The sequence below is a fragment of the Fragaria vesca genome, linkage group LG7, assembly GCF_000184155.1.
Source record: "Fragaria vesca subsp. vesca linkage group LG7, FraVesHawaii_1.0, whole genome shotgun sequence".
NCBI lineage: Eukaryota > Viridiplantae > Streptophyta > Magnoliopsida > Rosales > Rosaceae > Fragaria > Fragaria vesca.
This window is the reverse complement of record NC_020497.1, coordinates 4,766,365-4,783,146: the sequence shown is the minus strand read 5'-3', so window position 1 is coordinate 4,783,146 and position 16,782 is coordinate 4,766,365. Positions and strand designations below refer to the sequence as shown.

General features: G+C 38.6%; 2 protein-coding genes, 1 non-coding gene and 1 pseudogene across 3 annotated transcripts; 3 read left to right on the top strand and 1 right to left on the bottom strand.

Annotated features, from left to right (window-relative positions):
* LOC101313363 overlaps nt 1–4,456 on the bottom strand; it is a 10,075-nt pseudogene extending 5,619 nt beyond the window's left edge.
* Nucleotides 4,457–4,829: 373 nt separating this feature from the next.
* On the top strand, nt 4,830–11,260 carry LOC101313070 (putative receptor-like protein kinase At3g47110-like). The gene is made up of 6 exons (XM_004308313.1): nt 4,830–7,536; nt 7,665–7,954; nt 8,179–8,199; nt 8,708–9,395; nt 9,499–10,311; nt 11,199–11,260. The coding sequence occupies exons 1-6, from the start codon at nt 4,830–4,832 to the stop codon at nt 11,258–11,260; spliced, it is 4,581 nt and encodes a 1,526-aa protein (XP_004308361.1).
* A 675-nt stretch (nt 11,261–11,935) lies between these two features.
* LOC101292050 (l-3-cyanoalanine synthase 2, mitochondrial-like) lies at nt 11,936–14,898 on the top strand. Its single transcript, XM_004306712.1, has 10 exons — nt 11,936–12,264; nt 12,756–12,865; nt 12,995–13,052; nt 13,156–13,419; nt 13,534–13,671; nt 13,787–13,838; nt 14,019–14,098; nt 14,237–14,296; nt 14,380–14,460; nt 14,563–14,898. The coding sequence occupies exons 1-10, from the start codon at nt 12,079–12,081 to the stop codon at nt 14,659–14,661; spliced, it is 1,128 nt and encodes a 375-aa protein (XP_004306760.1). The 5' UTR covers nt 11,936–12,078; the 3' UTR covers nt 14,662–14,898.
* A 520-nt stretch (nt 14,899–15,418) lies between these two features.
* On the top strand, nt 15,419–15,506 carry TRNAY-GUA. Its single transcript is given in 2 exon segments — nt 15,419–15,455; nt 15,471–15,506. It is a non-coding gene; the product is annotated as a tRNA-Tyr (tRNA).
* Nucleotides 15,507–16,782: the final 1,276 nt, after the last annotated feature.

The following is a 16,782-nucleotide window of genomic DNA, read 5'->3' as shown; positions in this document are numbered from 1 at the left end:
AGGCTCGAGCAGACGAGGCCCCAGATCGACATCAGGCTTAGGCCTAATTTGTGAGTGGACGTTTATTTTAAATAAATGCATGCTATAGTTCATGGTTGAACAATTAATGTTGCGGAATATTTTAACGTCATTTTAATTTGACGATTTTTATTTCTCTTCGAGAGCTACCGAAAATGGGATTTTCGGTGGATATAAATATGTATTTATGAGAGAGTATGTATATAAATGCTAGCTAGCCATATGTGTCCACCTTAATGGCGTAGCATATAGCCGCATTATGGTATGACGTGAGCGTTGGACGTGAGCGTAGTAGCCCTATTTGAGTGTTTAATTCATATAGGGGGTATGGACACATATTTATACACCCGTCTGTCCACCTTGATGGCGTAGTGTAGCACCGCATTAAGGCGTGACGTGAGCGTAGTAGCCCTATATAGACCCATGAATTTATATAGGGAGTATGGACGAGTGTAAATACATACATATATTATACAGTCTGAGAGACTCGATATTTTATGAGATAAAAGTTTTATCGCTTGCGGCATGCATTCGATTTTTCCTTAGAAATTAATTTGGGGAAACATAAATATTTTATTTATTATTTTATTTTTGTCCACTCACTCTAACGTTATTAAATGTTTTCCCCTGGGCCCTTCGTTTTAAATTGCCCAGTCTGCAGAGTTCGGGTTGGATCCAGTAGGAGGCGAGGCATAGTCACCCGTATTTCCGCCAGTTTTCATCAGTAGGTTACATGTTTAACCTACTCGTGTTTTCTTGCTTCCGCTAATGTCTAGTAGCTCTGAATACTTTTGGATTATTGTATATTATGTTTAGAATTTCTGAAGGATAATTATGTGATGTTTGGACGTGTTGTATTAAGAGTGTAAATTTGAAATTTTCGAGTTAGGGTTGTCCATCTGCAAGGGAGATTTTAGAAATCTTCTCAGTAAATTTTCCTTGGAGGTGGTCCCCGCACGACTTACTCCGGGTTTCAGGGTGAAATTCGGGGTGGGTCGTGTCAGAATGAGTGAGGCATATGTGTATTTATATATATTTTTAAAATAAATAAGAGATTATGTGAGATTAGAGCATATATATGTTATTAAAGCATATGTATTTATATAAAATTCATATTTTATATAAATATAATGGCATGTTATATATGCCAGAACACTTCTAAGATTCATCTTATAGCTCTTGAATTTATTGATCTTGGCGTGTAAGAATGTAACGCTTAAGAATAAACAAATAGAGAAGACAATCACTCAAAGAGAAACCTAAAAAGAATGAGAGAAGTCGAGAGAGCTTTTGCTCGAAACTCTAGTGTCACCGTCTCCTATGGGCTGCATCTAGGGAGGCCATCGTTGCCTCCATAACCCCCTCCTAGTCGATTTGGCCTTGCGGCTGATCACCTTCATCTCTTAGGTGCGTTATGGGCTGCGATTTTGGTAGCGACCGTTTTCACCCTCGGATTACAACTCCGTTGGGGTCGTCTCTGTGGAGGGAGGAGATCCGATCTTGATTGGAAACGACATCCATCTTGGTTTTGGTGCCTGCTAGATGATGAGATTGGAGTGCTGCTAGAGGTGGGAACGGTAATCTGGCCGGTTATGTGATGGTGGTTGCGATCATGGCTGTCGTCTAGTGGTGTTGGGCGGTGTCTGTGGATGCAGATGGTTGTGCAACATGGCAGATCATAGCTGGAATTGTTGATGGCTGGTCAACAGGGTTGGCCACCGGCGTTGACAATGGTTGTCCTTCAAGGAAGCAGAGATCTGCTCTTTTGGGTTTCATCATGGCTCAAGTTTAGATCCATTTGGATCTGCGTTGTGTAGATCTATGGTTCTGGACCGGATTTGGGATCCAAATATCACTCATCTAAATTGCTATGGATCTAAGGTCTATCTATGGCTCCGATGGCCGGAGTTTAAACTCCAAGCACATTCCTCGGCAAATGAGAGTAGAATGGGCCTGGGTCAACGAATCTTGGTTTTAAGAAGGTGTGCTACCTTATCGTTTTGGACTTTTGAAGATCATGCAGTTGTTATATGTGTGGCAAACTCTTTACAATTTTCTAATATTTTCATACACCAATTGAGGTCCGTAGGCGAATTTATTCATTCAACTGTTTCGAGTCATGTAACAACTACTTGGTTAAGATTGTCTACTAGTAGTGTAGCTCATCATTTCGTTAGCCACAAGCTTGTTCATGTTTGGCTTGTATTCGCTCAAGAACATACGCTAGATGCCCCTATGTTCAACTGTTGTCGATCTTATTAATAAAGTTTTTCTTATATTCAAAAAATATATGAAACAGAGGATTCTTGTTATATTGCGGTTCTTAAATTAATTTGAGGTTATTTACTTTTGTGTTACTTTAACTTTTTACCGTTTCGAGTAACCGTTTACTATTAAAAGACCCTAGAGTTGACTTTTTGTAGAAAATTATTTTGAGAAAATTTCTTTAAGGAAGTCGTAGAGGACGTTAATACGAATCTGTGGACATGTTATATGTTAAGATTAGAGTTCGTATGTAAAAGTTATGGTGTAAAATGTAAAGTTACTATTTCGGTCGGGGGTATAAAAATGGTAACTTACCATTTAAGGTAAGGCAGAAAATCAGAAACCCACCTTCTCCTTCTCTCTCCTCTTCCTGAGTCTCTCTCCTCCGTCTGACTTCATCACCACCGTTCAGCCGAGTTAGGTGGCGAGCTAGGTATCAAATTGAAGCTTGGAACATCCTCTTCAAGTCTAGGTAGGGGGCTGGTCATGTTGCGCCGCCGTGAGGGAGAAATCACACCGCCGTGAGGGAGAAATCACACCGAGAAGGTGCGACTGTGCGTGGCGGAGTCGTCGCCGGAACTCCCTTTTCTGGCCACCATAGCCGGAGCTGCTTGTCTTATTTGGAAGCTCTCATCATGTACAACAAAACCTCAAAATGTTTCAATCTATCTTGATCTAGGGTACGTGGAGACCTCTCACGAGTAGCGTTGCGGATATCGTTGGGCTTATGCCTAAATTTGTAAGTGGACACTTTGTTTTTAAATGAATAAGCATGCATAGTTTCTTTTGGTTTTGGAAATTATTTTTCTATTTTCTGAGCTTATATTATAATTTCGGTTTATGATATGGTCTTGAAATTCATTTGGGTTTGATGCATCGATTAAGAGTTTGTCATGATTTATGGAATTGAGCTCGGGTCATTAATTTGATACTTGAGTTTTGATATTCTTTATGATATCCAGATTTACTTATTATCATCATTATTTGTTGATTTTGAGATTTATAAAAGATTACCGAAGATGAGATTTTCGACAGTTCTCTATTTATAATTTTCTTGTTTATTTGTGGATTATCGATCTTGACCTTGAGAATGTTTTAGCGAGTATTTTGGGTTGAGATATTATTTACGATTTATACTTGATAATTAAATCTCGCTTATAATTATAGATTTGAGTATGTTTTGACGTGTGAGATATGTCATTAAGTTTTATTCCTTTGTCTTATGATAATTTCCAAGTACGGTTAGGAATCGTACTCGTGACTGCATTTGCACGAAATTGGGGAAGCTCTATGGATTTATATGTTTTTGTATGATTTTAGTCATTATACTAGGGTCGCTCTTATTCATTGCTAACTAGCCTTTATTAGTGGTCCTCACCATAGGTGAGTCGAGCGTTTAACGTGGGACGTTACTATAGCCTGGGAGGCTCCGATCGGTTTTTAGTCATTGCTAGCTAGCCATTATTAGTGGTCCTCACCATATGTAAGTTGAGCGCTTAGCGTGTGACGCTACTAGAACCTGAGAGGCTCCGACCCTAGCCTGGGAGGCTCCTCTTACATGGTGATATGCTCTGAAAATTCAGTAGTAAATTATTAAATGTCTTGGTTGTTGGTGGTGGGATTCTTTTAAAGTAGTATTTGATATTTTGGGAGATGTGATGAACTTGGGGAGCATGAAGGCTCCAAGAGTACAAGGTTGAAGTATGATTTTAGTAGTGTGTTGCAGGTTGGTTTTGATTAGGTAGGGTTGTTCATTTTCAATAGAGGTTATGCTGAAATTTTTAGTAAAATCTCTCTTGAGGTAGACCCCGCAGGGTTTACTTCAGATTTCAGAGTGAAATTCGGGATGGGTTTTGATAACACTTAATCAATACAAGATAAACAGAAATCGCCGGAGACCTTAGATAACAATAACAGCTCAGGGTCGGACTTCGAAGATCTCCTGCCTTAGAGAAGAACAGTCGCCCTTTTTTGTTTCATTTTCCTCTTCACATAAAGCAATAATATGCATGCTGATTAATTCTGGTGCGGCGGTTACTAGTCGACCTTGTTGCTTAACTACATACCACAAACGGTCTTTACTGGGAAATATCCTACTGTACTGGTACAAGTTGTAACGAAGCAAGTCGTTAGTGGTTGACCTATCAACTATTCCAGGTCTTCCTAACGCCATAATAGGTTTTGCTTCTGGTCTTATCATATATTCAAAGTCTTCTTACTTTCTTAGCTATATAATACTGGTCCTGGACTACTGGTGCTTCTAAAATCCATCTTCGATAGATGAAATCAAAATATTCAGGAAATGAAATAACTTAAATAATCTGGTCATCTTTGGAAACAACACCATGCCACTAGTCCTAGTGGTAAGAGTGATCATGAGTCAGTAACAAGTCAAGTAAAGAGTGCTTATCTTGATCTTAGCTACACCATGCCACTAGTCCTAGTAGGTAAGATCATATATATGAGAGCCTATTCCATGCACGAGTCGTGCAGCTCCATTAGTTCCTCCTGTTCAGAAAAGAAAAGAAAAGAAAAAAAAATTCCCAATGAAGGTCTTGGCTCTGAAATTGGTTCTAGTATACTCAGTTTTCATTGCAATGTTCATTTTCAGTTGCAGCTCTATGCGTTTGAGCCATTCTCTTACCACGGGACTCGACGGGAATGAGACGGATAGGCTTGCATTGCTAGCCATCAAAGCTAACATACAGCACGATCCCAACCTGGTCACGAGCTCATGGAACGAGTCCATTCACTTCTGCTTGTGGCACGGCATCACCTGCAGTCGAAAGCATCATCAAAGGGTCACCATGCTGGACCTCAACTCCCAGGGCTTGGCCGGCTCCATACCTCCACACATAGGAAATCTAAGCTATCTAAGGTACCTCTTCCTCTACAACAATAGCTTCACTCATCAAATTCCTCCAGAAATAGGGCGTTTGCATAGGTTGCAACAATTATCTCTAGTGAATAACTCATTTACTGGCCATATTCCTGCCAACATATCAAATTGCTTCAACCTCACATTTCTGACTTTGGCTAATAACAAACTTGAGGGTGAAATTCCTTCCGAACTTGGTTTCTTGTCTAAACTTCAAATACTTGCTTTACAAGATAACAATCTTACCGGAGAGATCCCTCCTTCCTTTGGGAACCTTTCATCTCTTGAGGTACTTTCTGCAGTTAGTGACAACTTGGTGGGAAGCATACCCAGTTCCTTTGGCCGGTTGAAAAAATTAACCTTTCTTTCATTTGGAATAAATATGTTGTCCGGTACCATCCCTCCCTCATTTTATAACATGTCTGCCATTGTTACTTGTGACTTTGGGGACAACCGAATTCAAGCGAGTCTTCCCTCAGACTTCAGTGATGCTTTTCCAAACCTTGAGGTCTTCCGCTTTGATAGTAATGAACTTACAGGGGGCATCCCTTTGTCAATATCCAATGCAACAAGTCTAGTGTTATTTGATGTTGGAGACAATAGTCTAACAGGACAAGTGCCCAGTATGGGGAAGCTTAGTAATCTCATGGTTTTCTCCATCGCAGATAATTACCTTGGAAGTGGTAAACAGGATGAGTTAAGATTCATCTCACAGTTGATCAATGCAACGCAGTTAAATTGGTTGATTTTAGGATACAATAATTTTGGGGGGACATTGCCCACATCTATATCTAACCTCTCAACCAATCTTGAAATTCTTTGGGTTTCACAAAACAAATTACATGGGAGCATCCCAACTGGGTTAGGAAATCTTGTCAACTTGCAATCACTGTTTATGGGAGAAAACTCTTTCACGGGCAGCATCCCCAACATTGGAAAGCTTTCAAAGCTTGTGGAGTTGAGTTTTCCAAACAACAAATTATCGGGGCGAATTCCATCTACTCTTGGCAATCTGACCATGCTAATCACTCTCGAATTGCAAGGAAATATTCTTAATGGCAGCACCCCTTCAAGCCTTGCAGAATGCCACAGCTTGCTCACGTTGGATCTTTCTCGAAATAACCTAGATGGCACAATAACACAACAACTACTTAATGGTCTCATCTCCCTGTCAATTTCTCTGAACTTGTCGAATAACCAGTTTTCTGGTTCCCTTCCTCCGGAGATAGGAAAGTTGAAGAATCTTGGTGCACTTGATATATCTGATAACTTGCTATCCGGGCAACTTACTAGTAGCCTCGGTAGTTGTGAAAGTCTAGAGATACTACACTTGCAAGGCAACTTCTTCAATGGGGTCATTCCTTCATCTTTTAACAACTTGAGAGCCCTCCGTGATTTAGACCTCTCTCGGAATAATTTGTCTGGAGAAGTTCCACAGTTTTTCGAGCGTTTTGGAAACTTGGAGAATCTAAACCTATCCTTTAATCAGTTTTGGGGAGCAGTACCAACTGGTGGTTTTTTTAAGAATGCAAGTGTGACTTCAGTTGCTGGAAACACAAGACTCTGCGGCGGTATTGGTAATCTTCAACTTTCTATGTGCAAGTCCAATGTGTCTAAAGGAGGAGGGCTATCTCGTATAATGAAACTCATGATCTCTTTAGTTTCTGGGTTCACTCTTTTGGGACTAGTTGTAGTGCTATCTCTTTTTCTTCGTCGTAAGAAAAAGAAAGCAAGTGAATTAAGCACTTTGGGGAACTCTGTTTTGCAAGTTTCATATGCTGCTATTATAAAAGCTACTGACGAGTTCTCTTCATCTAATTTGATTGGTGTCGGTGCTTTCGGGTCTGTGTACAAAGGAATTCTTCCTGGAGATAGCGTTACTGTCGCTGTGAAGGTGTTTAACATGTTACATAGGGGAGCTTCTAAGAGTTTCATCTCTGAATGTGAGGCGTTGAGAAACATTAGACATCGAAATCTGGTCAAGATAGTAACTGCATGCTCAAGTACTGATTTCAGTGGCAATGATTTTAAGGCTCTTATTTTTGAGTTCATGGACAATGGGAGCTTAGAGGACTGGTTGCATCCATCCACTGGAAATGAAGAGGTGACGGTAGTTCCCAAAAGTTTAAGTCTTGTTCAGAGGCTTGACATTGCCATTGATGTTGCTAGTGCATTAGATTATCTTCACAACAATTGCGAAACACCGATTGTTCATTGTGATCTCAAGCCAAGTAATGTTCTTTTGGATAGTGACATGACTGGACATGTTTCCGACTTTGGGCTGTCAAGGTTTCTTGGAGAAACAACCACTAATGTTTCTGGAAATCAATCAAGCTCCATTGGAATTAGAGGATCCGTTGGTTATGCTGCCCCTGGTAATTTTTCTCATATGCTTTTTAGTTTCCCTTTCCCCTGTTTTACTCTTGCAAATTTTAACGAGACCTATTTAATTTATGCACAAATGTACTTGCAACTTAATTTTCTGATACTTTCTGAATTGTAGAGTATGGTATGGGAAGTGAGGTATCTGCATATGGGGATGTCTACAGCTTTGGCATTCTTTTGTTAGAAATGTTTACTGGAAAAAGACCCACTGATCACTTTTTTAGTGATGGCATGAATCTGCATACTTATGTGAAGACGGCTCTCCCTGAACGTGTTCCAGAGATTTCAGAATCAATAATCCTTGTAGAAAGCACCACCAATGTCACTGATGAAACTCGCAGCCAATTGACTGCTGCTAAAGCACAGAAAATAAAGGAGTGCTTGACTTTGATATTTGGAATTGGGATTGTATGTTCTTCAGACTCCCCAACAAACCGAAAGGATATCAGTGATGTTCTAGTTGAATTGCAGTCCATTAGGAACAATCTACTTGGCTAAGAAGGTTTTAAGTTTTTACTGTTTTGTTAAGGCTTGTATACATATTGACGTACTATTGTACGCTTTAGAATTCAGATGTCTCCTTTGTATTTCAATTGTCATATGTTGTCTGTGATGTCTTGTTGATATGACAGTGGATGAAGAAATTTCTCCAGGTTATTGTGTGAATGCATGTACTACATCTGTGCATCTAGAACTTGTTATGTAACTGTGTATTTGAGGTTTTGAGCTAAATAACGAAAAGAGTACAGCCATTCGGGAGGTAATTTCACTCTACTTTCAACTTCTTTCATAATTGCAGATTTAGAATGAGAGAACTACACTGTTTGTAGTTAGCAACAATAAATAGGTAGCGACTTTCCGAGAATCTCACACAGCTTTACTTCGCCTTTCGACTCATCTAGCTTCACCTTCCCTATTTCATTTTCTCCCAACTTCGAAGCAACTTTCAAAATTTGTCTCAAATCTTCTTGGAAATTTCTCCTCCATATATATAGTGGCTGCAATCTAAGTCTTCTATGGAAACGCAAGTCAACTAGAAGCTGTTAATGAGGTTCTTCGATCAATACCTCTACTCATGTATAACAATTACTTATATATGAATGCATCCAATGGAACTATCCTATTTCATTGATAAGTGACTTATCATAAGTCTTTAAACAGTCTAGATTACCTATGGTGCTCTCTTCGTTGTTTCTTTGTTTCAGAGGAAAGAGTAACGGAAGAACAGAATCGAACTATGCGGACTTCATAAGAGTATCATATATTACTCTTTCAGAAGCAACCGATAGTTTCTCTTCAGAGAATTTGGTTGGTGTTGGTAGTTTTGGGTCTGTGTATAAAGTAGTTCTTGTCATGCCATCCCATGGAGCTCAACTTGTTGCTGTGAAGGTGTTTAAGATATCACGATGGGGAGCTTCTAATAGTTTTATCGCCGAATGTGAGATGTTTAGAAATATCCGGCATCGCAACATCGTTAAGATTGTAACAACATGTTCAAGTGTTGATTTTCATGGTAATGATTTCAAAGCTCTGGTTTATGAGTTCATGGAGAATGGAAGTTTAGAAGAGTGGTTGCATCCAAAACATGGAGCACAAAACCAGCCCAAGAATTTGAATCTTCTCCGCAGGCTAGACATTGCCATTGATGTTGCTTGTGCACTAGATTATCTCCACAATCATTGCGAAACACTGGTAGTTCATTGTGATCTCAAGCCGGCCAATGTTCTTTTAGACGACGAGTTAAATGGACGTGTTTCCGACTTTGGATTGGCGAGATTTCTCTCGAAAACCAATAAGGTTGCTGCCAATCAATCGAGTTCAAGAGGATCTGTTGGCTATATTGCGCCAGGTAAGTTTCTTCATGTTCTTCATTTTCATGCATGTTACAATATACATGGTCTAGTACTATTTGCAATGATCGAACGTGACAAGTTCTAATTCTTGAATTGTAGAGTACAAAAAGGGAAGTGAGGCATCAACATATGGGGATGTCTATAGCTTTGGAATTCTACTGTTAGAGATGTTTACAGGAAAGAAGCCCAGTGACCACATGTTTAGAGACGACTGGAATCTGCGTACTTACGTTGAGATGGCTTTATTTGAGGGATCAGTTATAGAGATTGCAGATTCAAGACTATTTCTTCAAGAAGACAACAATGATTCTCCCACTAAATATTGTGCTAGGGTCTCATCTGATGTTGACGAGTGCTGCTTGAGCTTGATATTTGGAATTGGAATTCTGTGTTCCAGTAAGTCCCCGAAAGACAGAAAGGACATGGGTTATGTGGTAACAGAACTGCAATCCACTAGGAACGTTTTGATGAACGTATCGAGTAAGATTTATCGAATCGACCCCCTCAGGCCTCCTCATTCTGATTGGGTGAAGGTTAACACTGATGGTGTTTGGCGCAAAGGTTTAGGTGTTAGTGGTTATGGTGGTGTCTTCAGAAATCATAAAGGCCGCTTTATGGGAGCTTTCTCTTCTTCTCTTGATATTCCTAGCTCTGTTGCAGCAAAAGTAATGGCAGTTATTAAGGCGATTGAGTTTGCTTGGATAAGTGATTGGAAATATGTTTGGTTAGAGGTGGACTCTCAAATTATTCTCGATCTTCTTCGTTCTCCCATGTTAGCTCCTTTGCAGCTGCATGTGTTGTGGAAGAACTGTCTATACCGGATATCAATGATGGATTTTCGTTGCTCTCATATATATAGGGAGGGAAATCAAATAGCTAATGCTCTTGCAAGTTTCGGCACCTCATCTTCTGGTATGACTTGGTGGAATACACCACCGGATTTTATCCGTTCTCTTTATGATAGAGATAAGTCGAGGTTTCTTAATTTTCCATGTTACTAGTGTCTGTTACTTATTTAATTTTATTGTGACCAATTTATGTATTCAAAGAATTTGTACAAACATTACAACGAAATATCACAGGCTACACTACACAACATGTCACAAAACCACAACTTAGCATCTTGAAGGATTCACATGAAAACAGAGTAGAATCTTGACCCAAAACAATGACATCAACCCTGCAAAATTTCACAAAAGAAAGAAGACAAATCAAGTACTTTCAGGATTGCTTCTCTGGTCCATTGCTAGGGAGCCAAGCCAAGAGGTAGCCATTTCTGGCTCCTCCAATCCGCCAAGGGTGGTTTAACCAATCAAGTGGGGTTATTGTTTATCTATTGGTTAGACAGAGAAGCACACTACATATTGTGCTTCTTCTCCTCCTGCCCTTTCATTGGTATGGGGAAAAAAAACAAAATCAAGAAAAAGGTGCGTCGAAATCTGATCTAGACTATATTCCAACTTTCCAAGCCACCAAGGGCTACATGCAATGGACTCACCAAATAATGAGCACCTAGTCATATTAACAGTGATATTAGCTCTGCTTCAAGCATAATCAAGAAAGCATTGTTATCTAATGACACTCAATTAGCAATAACTAACCATAATGATTAAATCACAATGATCTTTATCGCCCTTTTTACTTCTCTGTATGATAAATTTCTTTATTCTTTTTCAATGAAATATATATATGGTAAATAAACTTCAAGTTGGGTACGCTCGTCACTCTTCTTTGTTGTTTGTTTCTGTCTGTTTATAGATTTGTTTAGTACTAGTACTATAGTGTGGATGCTGGATTAGGAGTGGATGCTGGATTAGGAGTGGATGCTGGATTAGGAGTGGATGCTGGATTAGGAGCATAATGCCAGGAATTCAGTGACATTTGCCTCAACTAAGTAAGTTGAAGGGCAAGAGAATCCACCGTCTCTGCACTAAGATCAGCTTACTACTTCTCAGAATAGCCTGAGATGCCCGACAGCCGCCCATGTGGTCGCATTCTATACATGATTTTTCTATTATCTTTCTCATCAAAGCTCTGTTCTTAATTTGATCCTACGACCTGGTATTTGGTAGTATGACCGGATCTCATCGATGACGTTAGTAAAATTAACTCCATGTAAATGATAATATTTTATTTTAAAGTTTGACAGTGTTAAAATATGTAAAAGACTTATTAAACATAAAAGTTAATCTCACGACACATGTGAAATGCATCAAACTATGCATTGCAGCGTAATATTTGACCTACTTTGACAGCTTGACAGCTTCAGTGCTCGAACATGAGTTAAGCACACACGCACTTAGGTAATAGCGTGGATAGTTTCATATCGGTATGATTTAGTCTACAGTCATGTTTTGAACCTTGGATGAGTTAATGTGTTACCGTCGTGAGTATAGAGTTGGTCTACATTTATGTTCTGATGGAGTTGATGTACGGTGTACACGACTCCTGGCCATGCGTGCACCTTTAGCCCATCATCCAAATTTTATTCCTTATAAAAGCAAGGCTACCCATCCCCCATGGTTCACAACTCTCAGTCTCTCACACTCCCACACAGTGAGAGGAACACACCCATCTTCGAAGCTTGTCTACTTTGATTTGAATTCTCATCCCCCCTTATATCTAAAGCTCAGTCTTTGACTCACACAGTGATACAGAGCTCCATAGCATCATCCATCAATGGCGTCTTTGACGAGCTTTCTGAAGAAAAGATCCACTCTTTCTGTGTGCAATGAAGCTCTGAGAATGAAGAGACTCTTCTCCACAACTGCACAACCCATCGCTGATTCTTCTTCGTTTGTTGAAAGGATCAGAAATCTCCCTAAAGCCCTTCCTGGAACCCACATCAAAACTGAAGTCTCCCAAGTAATCAATCTCTCTCTCTCTCTCTCTCTGTTGTTTTCATTATTGAGGACTTTGGGTTCTGATTAGCAAAACGCAAGTCGTGTTCTTGGTCTTCTTGTTTGACATATTGAATTTTTTAATTTGCAAGTTATGTCCTGTTTTTACCGTCCACAGAAAATAAAATAAAATAAATTAGTTTTCTCTTTTTGAGTTATGTCCGTTATACATTCTGCCACTTACGTCGTGCCATGTGTAGTGACAGTTATGCTCATTATGGTAAAAATCCCATTTTACCTATGAACCTTCTTTTGGAGGGAGATATATACCTTACCTGATTTGGGTCTGATTGATTGGAACTTCTAGAGATGATCATACTATTGATATTTTTCATATTTTACTTTCTTTTCCTTCAATATTTTGTTTCAGATATAGTAATGAGTTCTTACCTTGATAAGAAACCTTCTTCTGATACATGTATGCGTTTTTGATGATTAAGATGTTTTTCAATTCAGCTTATTGGTAGAACACCGCTTGTATACCTGAACAAAGTCACTGAAGGCTGTGGAGCTTATATTGCTGTCAAGCAAGAGATGTTTCAGCCCACCGCCAGCATCAAAGACAGGTACCTTACTTGTTAGAAATACTACCATATTGTTAGGTGAAAAAAATGTGCGACTAGAAAATGACAAAATGTTACTTCTTGGGCTCTTGGCGACTAGAATTCTCAATGTTTGATGTTATTTTGGTGCAGACCAGCACTTGCTATGTTCAATGATGCTGAAAAGAAAGGCTTGATAACTCCTGGAGTGGTTAGCTAAAAGCCTTATTCCTCTTTAATCAGATATATTGGTCTTTCATTTTATACATTACAGCTTCAGGTTTGTCTTACTACTGTATCAAATGCATGAACAGACAACTCTAATAGAGCCAACATCTGGAAACATGGGAATCAGCATGGCTTTTATGGCTGCGATGAAAGGGTACAAGATGGTTTTGACCATGCCCTCTTACACGAGCTTGGAGAGAAGAGTGTGTATGAGAGCCTTTGGAGCTGAGTTGATCCTCACTGACCCTACAAAAGGGATGGGAGGAACTGTTAAAAAGGCTTATGACCTTTTGGAATCCACTCCAAATGCCCTTATGCTCCAACAATTCTCAAATCCTGCCAATACTCAGGTACCAAATTATACAAACTTGCTTAGGGTGCTTTCTTAGTCTCGAGTTGATCAAGTATTAGACTTGTACATCATTGTGCTATGTAGCACTGACCTTGAATTGGTGAAAAAATAGGTACATTTTGAAACTACCGGACCTGAGATATGGGAGGATACTGATGGAAAAGTCGACATCTTTGTAATGGGAATTGGAAGCGGAGGCACTGTCTCTGGGGTTGGGCAGTATCTGAAATCTCAAAACCCTGACTGTAAGGTAGAAATCTTTTTAAGTTACATTATCAGTATTTTCAGCCATTCATTCTTTTAGTGATGTGTATCATCTTCTATTTTATTTCTTTGTAATGTTCAATCTCTTTATGTTATGATAGATATATGGAGTGGAGCCTGCTGAAAGTAATATACTAAATGGTGGTAAACCAGGTAGAACAATTGCTCGAATACATCTGTTTTTACTGGCTATACCTTATTTCAAAAAATTTCTTTCCTGAAAGCTTTGTAGTGTTAGGGGCCTTTCTATTATTTAGAGTCAGTAGGGTGGATGGAAATTTTTTGAGGTAAAGGTCCATTATCCTGTTTGACTTATTATTGCGATGGTAATAGGTCCTCATTCGATTACTGGCAATGGGGTTGGATTCAAACCCGATATATTGGACATGGATGTAATGGAAAGAGTTCTTGAGGTAAGTACCAAATATGATGAATTTTGTTGTGAGAAATAGAACTTGCTACAGAACTGAGGCTAGAGGAAATAGTGCTCAGTTTTGAAGTTGTTTCAACTTGAATGCTAATTTGAAACTTTTGTTCCACTCATCTTTTAGGTTAGAAGTGAAGATGCAGTAAATATGGCAAGGCAATTGGCACTGAAAGAAGGACTAATGGTAACTATCTAATGACTAATAGAACTTCCATAAGTTCAGTAATCAATTTATTTTGTAGACTTGATTTTGAGGAATTCCTTCAGGTAGGGATATCATCTGGAGCCAACACTGTGGCAGCCCTTGAGCTTGCTAAAAAGCCAGAAAACAAAGGCAAACTTATAGTGGTAAGGGCAACTTATCGATCAGATTTCTCTACACATATGATCAAGTTCTTATACACCCTACTACGTTCTAAGAGAAACTTTAATGGTTAACTATATTTTTAGACGATTCACGCAAGTTTCGGGGAGCGCTACTTGTCTTCTGTCCTATTTGAAGAGCTAAGGAAGGAAGCTGAAAACATGCAGCCGGTCTCAGTTGACTAATACCTTGAATAGAAGAGCTGTGCATACCAATGTTCCTGATTTGGCAAACCTGTTGTATCAATGTAATTGTTGATTTCTGTTGCAGTGAGATAACTGCAATAATGTATCAAATGTCTTATAATAGGCCCATGATCAAGGCATTTCAGCTTGATATAAATTCAAAACTTGTCTCTTCGTTGTTGTATTTTGTAACTCGTTGTGATTCTTCAGGTCATATATACAAGCTGATATTACCTCAAAACGTGGTGCAGCACCATCCTTCCCAGATTAACTTTACATTGAGAATATTCTTACAGAGGTAATATTTTCCAAGGCAATTAAGCTTTGATGAAGTATAAAAGGAGAAGTAGGATTCTGAACGGGCCCTAAAAGTAAAACATTAGGCAGGAATAACTGCCTCGCGGTGACTCCATTGCCCCTTGTGGTAGCAGAAATCTGGGGAGGAAACTTTTGAGAGGAGGAGATATTGTCATTCCTCCTCCACATGGAATTGTCAACAAGAATAGTGACTGTTTGAGTGATGAACTGATGACACAAATTGACACAAGGCTCAAATTGAGGCAGGCATAATATAATTGCCATATGATCCAGCAGGAAGAGATCAACTTATTTCTTGGTCTATAATCTTACTTTTTGGGTTTAAAGTTAAAACCCTTCTTAAATGGTTTTAACTAATCAAAAAAAAAAACAACTAACAAAATACACAGTTGAAAGAAGAATAATATATAAAACTGCAATATTTAAACAAACAACCAAACCGACCTTAGCTCAGTTGGTAGAGCGGAGGACTGTAGTTGTTTCTAGCAGACATCCTTAGGTCGCTGGTTCGAATCCGGCAGGTCGGATGGCTTTTTACATTTTGGAGTACAATATTTCTTGCCTAATTAATGAGCAATGTCTCTTACCAGTGTCTCTTACATAGATATCTCATCTTGTTTTTCCTCCACTCTCTAAAAGTAAAACAAAGATGCTTTTATGTCATTATCAAGATTAGTTAAAAAGCCTGTTATATGCAAATTGAACCCACAAATGATGATAAGTGAGAATTAGTTTCACATTTGCTGCAAGTTGCATAAATATGATAAAAAAAAAGGAGGTTGTTAAGCTGAGTTCTATTTTGCTAATTTAGAAATGTATTAACCTATAAACACGTCATATGATACTAAAAAAATTTGTAGTGCGCGGTTATATTTCTAGTTGTCCACTAGTCATTTGCACGCTTAATCAGTCTAAAAACGCTTACATGTAAAGAATTAAAAAACACAAACTTTGATGCTTCCTAAGGATTAACGTCTCAAACCAAACAATTACTTTAATCACCCGTTTTCACATGTTCATAATTTTTCACAAAATGTGTAAAAACAAGATAATACAGAGATATAAATCTCACATGTGACCTGGACGAGGTCCCAAAATGCACGAATTAAATACCAAACATACCAGATCCAAATCATAACACACAACTGTCATCACAAAAATTACCATAATTTTTTGGTAAATAATTCATAAAGCATCCCATTTTACATCCTTATAACTAGTTTGTGGTCAAAGTATGATAAAACCTAATATGAACGCATCATATGACAAATAAATAAGAAATTATAATGCGCGGTTGTACATCCAATAAAAAGACGTACACGTGTCACTTATACAATTAATCAGTCCAAAAACGGTTACATGTGAAGAAGTAAAAGACACGAAATTCGTTGCTTCATAAGAATTAACGTTTTGAAACTCGCAATTACTTTACTCACCCGTTTTAGCCTATTATTTTTCACAAAATAGGTAAAAACAAGACAATACAGAGATACAAATCTCACATGTAATTTAAATACAAGGTCCGAAAGCTCACAAACTAAATCTCAAACCAAAACCAAATCCAAATCATAACACACACCTATCATCACAAATTCAACATAATAATTCTCAATTCACAAGCTAGCACCACCTTTATAATTTCTATATCCTCTCTTAAATTTCTTTGAGAGGGTAACATTCTCAAAGAAAAATGGAAAAAATCATCTGGTAATAAATAGTTCCAAACAAGGTCATCCCGTAAATACACTACCCTTCTGGGTCAAATTCCCAAGTGTACCCCTCCCCCGCAAATATCTACAGCTC

Excerpts from the sequence above, each read along its gene's own strand:
- LOC101292050 (XM_004306712.1), top strand. The coding sequence starts at position 12,079 with ATGGCGTCTTTGACGAGCTTTCTGAAGAAAAGATCCACTCTTTCTGTG. Across the intron at positions 13,420-13,533 it reads CAAATCCTGCCAATACTCAG|GTACATTTTGAAACTACCGG; the intron begins GTACCAAATTAT and ends GTGAAAAAATAG. Across the intron at positions 14,297-14,379 it reads CACTGAAAGAAGGACTAATG|GTAGGGATATCATCTGGAGC; the intron begins GTAACTATCTAA and ends GAATTCCTTCAG.
- LOC101313070 (XM_004308313.1), top strand. The coding sequence starts at position 4,830 with ATGAAGGTCTTGGCTCTGAAATTGGTTCTAGTATACTCAGTTTTCATT. Across the intron at positions 7,955-8,178 it reads TGATATTTGGAATTGGGATT|TGGATGAAGAAATTTCTCCA; the intron begins GTATGTTCTTCA and ends TTGATATGACAG. Across the intron at positions 10,312-11,198 it reads TTTCGGCACCTCATCTTCTG|GAGTGGATGCTGGATTAGGA; the intron begins GTATGACTTGGT and ends ATGCTGGATTAG.